Source organism: Mercenaria mercenaria, chromosome 1 (genome assembly GCF_021730395.1).
Source record: "Mercenaria mercenaria strain notata chromosome 1, MADL_Memer_1, whole genome shotgun sequence".
Classification (NCBI taxonomy): Eukaryota; Metazoa; Mollusca; class Bivalvia; order Venerida; family Veneridae; genus Mercenaria; species Mercenaria mercenaria.
Window position 1 is genome coordinate 49,563,071 of NC_069361.1, and position 8,769 is coordinate 49,571,839.

Here is an 8,769-nt window from a genome sequence, read left to right on the forward strand (position 1 = left end):
ACTGTACTTGTTGTACAATGTCAAAGTGGTTCTTGTAGAATATCTTCCCATTCCTGAACCAAGCAGACTTCACAAGATCTGGTTTTTTGTATTTAACTGATTGGAATGCTTGGTAATTTTGGGATGTCATGTCATCCATAATGGAAATTGCCTTCGGGAACAGTGGGCGATTTCTCATTATTTTGTCTTTGGTCAGCCTGGACATGAATTGGACAATAATAGGCCTAGGCCTATCACCTGACTTGGGCGGTTTGCCCGGCATCCGATGGCTAATACATATGTCCTCTCGTTTTAAGTTAATCCCTGGTATATGCGAGTTGATCTTCTTGATAACGATGTCGGTGGTCTGTTCCGCGTTTTCATGTACAAGTTCATCAGCTTTTTTATTTTCATCAGCAGACTTTTGCGCGGCTTTTGCATAAGTTTTTGTTTTTTCATCTGTTCCTCTATTTTCAGTTTCATTACTTTTTTCATCATTTTCAGTGTCTTTTTCTATATTTTTATATATGATTTTCGGGAATTTTTCCTCAGGTATACCGGTGATACGTATGTTGTTTATTCGACTGTACTGTTCGTGATTATTAAGAAACTCGTCGGTTTTGCGCTCACTGTATATCATGTCATTTCTCAGTTTCACTTGTTCAGCTTTTAATGTGTCCATGTTTTGTTGCATTTTTTTCATATCTATCTTTAATTGCTCGTTCTCTTTATCCTTATCAAAGTTTTCTTTCTCTAAAATCTCTATACGTTTTATCACTGATTCCAGCAGCTCATCTTTCATTTGTTTGATGTTGTCTTTGATTAATGTTTTTAATGTTGGATCATTTTTTGTCATAACGTTCGTCAGTTTTTCATTTATTTCTTTCAACTGTTTGTATATATCTTTCATTGCATTGTCTTCTTGTTTCAATTCATTTTGATGTGTGTTTTGTTTCTTTTGTGGTTGTTTTGTAGGTGTTGTATTCATGCTGGTGTCAGACTCACTCAAACTACTCAGTTCACTGTGGTTTCTTTTTGGTTTTCTGTTTTCACTATCTGCCATTTTAACAAGTTTTTACCTCAGTTTTTAATGACAAATGACAAATGTAGGCTCTGTTTATCAGATAACTAAAACTTCATGTATATAATCCAGTAAATCTATATGTATGTACCTGATATAATCCACAGCTATTTATAGTCTACTTATAGCCTTATAAATCCAATACACTTGACCACTGGTCACCCATCACTGACCTTTTCAAAATAGAAGTTTTTTTACATGCTTTTATTCATTATTCCTTTCACTAAAACACAGGTTTTCTTATACCAAAAGTTCCAGAAAGTATTCCTTTATCACTAGACACAAGGTCTTAATTCCAAAACTTTCAAAAATCACCATAAATTACTGTTTTTTTGAGAGCTGATAATTTTGCAAACACATTCCCAAGGGACATCACTCTCTTGTTTTTATAATCTTGAAATTATAGTCTTATAACAAATATTAATAGTTCTGAATTTGAAGGAGTTAGTTTTAACCTAGTTTAGGAACTAAAAGAGAAGCACAAGAAATATTTTAACAATTATATATCAATACAGCTGGCTAGCACTATCTGACTGGCGGCAGTTGGCGATTTAGGAAAAAACCGGTGATTGACTTCCCTAACGGGAAGTTCTCCTACTGGTAAAAATCCAGGAGTTTCACTGCGAGTTTTTCCGGTAATTTCAACTAATTGTATAAAAAGGACAGGATAGAACTATCTTGAAGAAAAAAATTATTAATTGGCCAGAGGGAACGTGTAAATGAATATGAAGATTAAATGCCTTATGCCGGCTGGGATCCATCGGTAAAGTAAGCGTAAATGTAGTCAAAATCACGGAAATTTGTTTTCCAACTTCCTGCCTCAAGGTCTCTTTTTCTAACTGTTACTATAACATCATGAAAGGGCTGTGGACATGCTTGTGGATGCAAAAAGGAGATATTACATAGACCTACTTATTTCTATATCAAGCATAATTACTAGTATATCTTAATCATTATAGCCATACATGACATTAAAACGTAGGAAATGTGGCAAAAAAATGTCGATTTTCTACGAAAATGCGTAATGCGTTTAATAATTAACCTTAACATACATATATCATATATAATGTTTTACATCATTGTGGTGTAAGCAGCATGAATACATACAAATTTCGATCAAAACCTAAATTTTGTATACGCGAAAAGGTCTGACCTGACCTGCGACATCATTCCTTGTCCTAAAATTATGGTTATGCTAGGACATATGCCTATATGTACATAGAACTATATGAACATGTATCAAATATAAATATGATTGTACCATGTGGTCAATACAGCACCAAAACATAGCGAAAGCGGTGAGAAACTTAACATTACCCGGTCCTGTTGATGTGACGTGATTCTCGGACGTCCAGAACGTTCTCTGTCACTCAAAGACCCCGTTGCATTGTGCCGTTCGAGAAGTAATCTTATTGTACGATGTGCACAGTTCATTCGACGTGCCGATATGACATACCATCCTCGGTCATGCCAATGGCTTGGTTACGTTGGACGCCATTCAAACGTGCCATTTCAGTGCAGTAATAAACAAAAGCTACTAGTATGGCGTTTTTCTGTAATATCCTTACACTGATTGATAACACACAAAAGAACTTTATAATGAATTCTTGTGCTACAGTTATTCGCAAAAGGCCCATTTTGCACGTGCACAGCGAGCAAGCCAAGCGACCGTTATATTCCGTATATTTAACCTTAATGTCATACAGTGTTGACCAAAAACAGTTTATACCCTCAATTGCATAGGCCAAAATTATAATAAAATAATTTTCAGAGTGGGTACTTTTTTATGACGGCGAGTATATAATCGAACATGTATCGTGCGCAGAAGTCATTAACCTTCAATTACATTGTAATATAATGATTATAATAAACTTGAATTTCGCAAAAATAGATCATCTAACAACAGATAAAGAATGTAAAAGTAGAATACCCCTCACGGCTACCCGCCCCGTCTCTGTTTTTGAGATGATAATTATCTTTTTGAATACGGAATGAATTGATTCCCATTGGGATATAATTGGATACAAAATCAAAGGCGGGACTTGTTTGTTAAATTTTGCACGGGGTATTGTAGGGGACTTTATAGATGTCATCGAGTCAAAAATCTTCAGTTTTTATTTTCTATAAAATCCATGCTTCAACTTCTTTTAATTAATTTTTAATTTCTGTTTTCGGCTTTTAATGATGTCACTAGTATCGTATCATGTAAGCTAATTGCGACAGGTGGTAAGTTCTGTCATATTAGAAAATCAAACACAAGCTTTTTGAATTCATTGAAAATATCAATTTCTCATTTTTCTCTAGTTTATATTTGTCGAGATGGAAGATTAAAATTGCCGAAAAATAGTTTATTTCCTGTTCATTATGAATCCCTTATCATCCGTTTTGCCTTGACTAGTTATAATAAGCATTAGTTGAGGTGTCTCATTTTGAGCAAGGCAATTGTGGTTTGCAAAGATCTACATGTATTTTCCTTCGTCATGCAGTGGTAATTTACTATAATACTCTTTATTGATCGAATAGATTGAAATGTGATAAAACTTAAACGTGGTTTATATTGTCCGATCATGTCCTACGTAAAGTGCGCATGAGCTAAATTTTTATTCCGTTGTTAAGGATCTGTGTAAATCCATCTATACCGTTCTTTTATGAACTGGGAAGCCCTTATCAGAAATCGTAGGCGGATGCATTCATTTTAAAAGATATTAGAAAAACAACGATTTACAACAGAATTCGATGAAAAATACATTGTTATAACATCAGATATGCGACATACATGTAATCGTCCTAATATGGTCTAGTTCACGATACCGGCGTGTCTGTCTCTTAATAACACACTTAATAACGTAGACATAATCCTTCTAGTACATGTTCGCTTCTTAGCAGATTTCTTACTCTATGTGTCTTAACACTATTGTTGAATATTCATCTAAATGCTATAGAAATTATGTTTGCAGAATTATGTATTATGCTTTGCTAATTACTCCTATGATTATAGTTATTACACAATGCTTTTAATTATCAAAATATTTTTTCTTCTTGATGCGCGTTGCATCCTTATATACTATTATTATTATATTCTATTAGAGCGATAACATCTTACTATGAGTAATTGTATGATATTGTTATTTAAATACGATGCCATTTTGCTTTTTCGCATAAAATACCCTGATAAGAAGCTCTAAACTAGTGTACCATTATCTAAAGTAGTAAGCTTAACTAATAGTGAATACAATATATTCATGGTTTCTGAGACTTATAAATCATATAGTAAGAAGTACATATACATTATGCGTGTACTGAAGAGTATCCTATCATAACAAAAATAGCAATATTCCTAACATATAAATGAATAGTTAAAGTAATATTTACGTCAGCGCCAATATGGCTTCAGGCATTCCTTACTCCACCTACTCCACACGCGTTTTGAAGTTTTAACATTTTGTTATGGTAGCAATGTACACTTAGATGCGAAAATTTTGGGCACGGACGGTCTTACATGTAGCGAGACGCAATATTGCACTTCCCTTATGAGCAGAATCAGGGTGGCCATTTTATAAATTGCGTGCATGTTTTGTGCTTTTAATTAATGGCAAGATCAGGATTCTCATACAAGAATAAAGAAAGTTATCAAAACGAAAGGTTTACACCATCCATGAAAAATAGCATGCCAAAATCATCAATTTTGCACCTTTTGAACAACCTGCAATGATCCCGCAGCAAAAACAATGCCCAATTTCATTGCATTTCTCAATTTAATAGTCCTTACTGAACGTCAAGATATAAACGGAATGGGGGCCCAACCAGCTCGTTTTTTTTCACAAAATAGCGAAAATATTCCTGAGTATCAATCAACAAGCACAGAACCCTTCCGTGATTTGAATTTTTCCGCGAAAAGGTGTCTCATTGGTCATACAAAGCTACCAGCAGTTAATTTTCCAACTGTCATCAGAATTTAACATGTATCGGCCGTATAAATTTTCTAAAGAATTAATAATCATTATCTCTCACCTTAATTTACAGACATCCACGAAGTTCTATTTATTACAAATATTGACGGGGGCCAAAATTCGAAGTGTACCCTGCTACCTAAATTGATTAAAATGACAGATACTTAGTCTATGCCGTATGATCAACGGTGCATTGCTTTCAACAATAGTACGGTAAAACTATACATTGTAGTGCCCAAGATAACTATGTTCTATTGTTAGCGTTGTAAAGTAATTTGATCAAGGCTGCATGGATATTAGATCATTATGTACCTTTTAGGAATGTGTAATATTTATACAATGCTATTTATTTGTGGGTGCTGTGTTATTTATATAATTTAAAGAATTTTAATGTGTTTTTCTCAAGTTCTTGTGATATAAATTGACTATATAAAAACAAAATTAAAAACGCTTTAACCTTTGTACGATAAATGAAGATTGATTGAACTAATACATTTTCTTTTTGTTGATAGGTCAACACAAAGTATATCATTGTATTTACTTTATAACTGCTCTGTAGTTAGTATATTATCCCAATGTTATAGTTTATATGTATATTTCGCTGAGATACTTGTTTATCTACAATTTTGAGAAAATTTACCATCTTACATTTCCAATTTGTAACATCTCCATCTAAAATTTTGCATATCGTTTGTCGCACGTGTAAAAAATAACTTTATACTACACGCTAATATTACCGAATATACTTTGGAATTCGTCTCCGCCATACGCAGTGCCTTTTGTTGTTGTAATATGAAGCATAAACGAAACCATACGGAGCTTGCATATAATACCGGGTGCTGTCTATTATCAATCTCAAATCATATCCAATGGGTTTTTTTAACTTTAATATCATTTTTCTGAGAAAGATAAACTAGGCTTTTTATATCATACAAACATACTATTTTATAATGATACCAAATGACGTACCGTGAGTCCCTTTCTGATCCTTTCATTTCACTGTTGTTTTGTTTTGTTTCTTTGTTTGTCGAAACAGTATGACTCTCTCCTTCTTACTGCTTTTTCTTAGTCTCAAAAGTTCTACATTTTATGTCTCATATTCCCTTATCGTTTACCTTTTTGAAAGTCTCATAAGTTCTAAATATTATGTCTCAAATATTCTCGGCCAGGTCCGCTGGTCATAATAGTGTTCCTGATGTCATCAACATACATATGAGGGCATTTTTGTAATTCTTCTTATCAACTCGCACTAACAAATGATTAAGAAAAAGTCAATAAAAATTGTCGTTATCAACACATGCGAATATCATGGGTTCGTACCTGTTTTACAGCTTTCAAAAATTGTTCTTACTTGTGAGTAATTATTTACACCAGTCCTACAGCTACAGTATCGCTGTAAAATTCTATATTACTATGCGCTAGCGTGTAAAATAATATAAGTGACCCTGGTAAAACTGTTGTGCTGACCTCAGACACAAGTCCATAAAAAATATTTTTCATTAATCGCTTTCTGTTTTGTATAGTAACCTTTTCAGGATGGCTAACTATCCGATTATCATCTGCTGAGGATATTCATGAGAATCTAGGCCCATCATCTACCACTTCGTCAGACTCAACCATCACCAATATTTTATTATATGCAAAATCTATATCAAACCAGTATTCAGCATAAACTCGATATACTCTATACCGAACTGTCTGAATACAATATACTGTCCTTCTCTTGAAACCTGATTGAATGACTCTGTTGCATCCGAAAGCATAACGTTGCCTTCATTTCATAAAGCTAAACGTAAAGATCGTGTTGGAGATCCTCACGGAGGCGTTATATTATACATCAAAGAAAACATAATTACTTTCGCAGGCATGACCTTGAAATAATCGTCTTGAATCCATACGGGTTGAAATAATTCTCTCTATTTCGATTTTTTATCGACCTCCCAGCTCAGACTCTATTTACAACAATCTTTTAGAGAACTTCATTGGCCTAGCTATTGACTCAAACATTCCTGACATTTCTGGCGTTGGAGAACGCTATCTTGAACAAGACTAACGTTATCACATCGTTATTTTCGGCCTTCTGAAGTCTAAGAAACCAAAACAAAAATGCTTTGACTGATTAGTATGGGAATACGATCTAGAAGACTACGACAGCTTGCGAAGAGATATACACAACGGTAATTGTAATTGCAAATTGAAATCTTTGTCAAAATAATATCCCAAATAAACATATAAAAGTAAGACCCTCGGATATCCTTTGGATGAGCAACGAAATAAGAAAACACATACGACGGCGAAAACGGGTCTACAGAAAAGCAAAAGGAACAAACTCTTCAAATCACTTGCAGAAATTTAGGCAACGAAACAAAGCAGTTATGCTCATCCGTGCAGCCAAATCGGAATATTTCTTAAACCTTTCTGACAAACTTAATAACGGCTCTATTTTTTCTAAAGATTGGTGGGCAACGCTTAAATCTTTCATTTCTAATACAAACAATAACTCTATCCCCACACTAAATAATCCAAACATATATCAGATCGCTTTCTCTAATCTAGAAAGAGCTAACCTTCTAAACGGCTATTTCCAGGAACAAGCAAAACTTTACGATGACAGTAGAGAGTACCTGATCTGGGACCATCCAACTCTGCACGTTCCTTAACTCCCTGAGGTCGATATCGTAATATATCTGCTGCGGCGAGATAAGAATTACCACCTAACGTCGAAGAACATTTTCTGATCTTATCACAATCTCACGCGCATGCAGTCAATTGAAATCATGCAGGAAATCATTAATTAAAATAAACTTACAAAATCTTCGAAGTTTCAAAAAATATTTTTATATCCTATTTTATCCGTAACCTATATCCAAATAGAAAAATATTTTCACTTCGAAGTATTCACAATTTAAACAAACCTACTGCGTTGAAAATATTTGAACGTTTCTGGTTCGCTTACTTTTTCACATGTACAGACATTGAACTCCACTAACAATTGAAATACAATATTAACAAAGACTATGTACAAAAGCATACTTAAAATTGACACCCGTTTTTGTGTGAATATCGATCATGCCTTTGTTTAATTTTGATGTATACAAGTACACAAACGTTTTGTGACACGCGATGAGACAGTTAAGTTGTAATATATACATTTACCTTTGAAAAAAGATTATTACAATCATATGCTTATGTAGTCACGTTGTTTTTGTATTTTATAAAATATGTTTTGTTTTGTTCATGTTTTTCCGTTTGTATCGTATTCGATGTAAGTGTACGAATATTTCAGCCTTTTAAAACTTAACATTTTCCGACCAATCATTTAACTGATAATGGAATTTCATCGTCTGAATCATCATCGGACGGAACTGATATGTCAGAAGCTGCATGATAATGAATATTTTCTTTATTTTAAGAAAGATTTTTGGCAGACGACATTATTTTACTCCTTTGAAATACAGTATGAACGAAACACAGTGGATTTCGTCTTTACATGGCCGCATAATGGCAAACACTTATTTTAACAAGGGAACTAATTAGCACTCATTATAAAAAATAATACCCAGTATGCAAAATAATTTTGCTTTTGCCAAGATTATCAAAAATTTAACAAGTACATGTCACAATCAGCATGATCTCGGTGCCGCGACTATACTCGTCAATCGCCGTCCTGGGGAGTCCTGATAACGCGCATATAGTCGAATATCGACGCTACGGGGGTAGAAAATATAACGCCTATAGTCGCATTTCGGCCCCAGGGAG

General features: G+C 34.0%; 1 protein-coding gene across 1 annotated transcript in view; it reads right to left on the minus strand.

Moving 5' to 3' along the window:
* Positions 1-8,123, minus strand: part of LOC128557864 (uncharacterized) — a 32,453-nt gene extending 24,330 nt beyond the window's left edge. Inside the window, exon 1 of the mRNA XM_053546421.1 lies at positions 7,635-8,123. Within this exon, the coding sequence (XP_053402396.1) occupies positions 7,635-7,649 (15 nt within the window). The 5' untranslated portion in view covers positions 7,650-8,123. The remainder of the gene's footprint in view (positions 1-7,634) is intronic.
* Between the last annotated feature and the right edge of the window lie 646 nt (positions 8,124-8,769).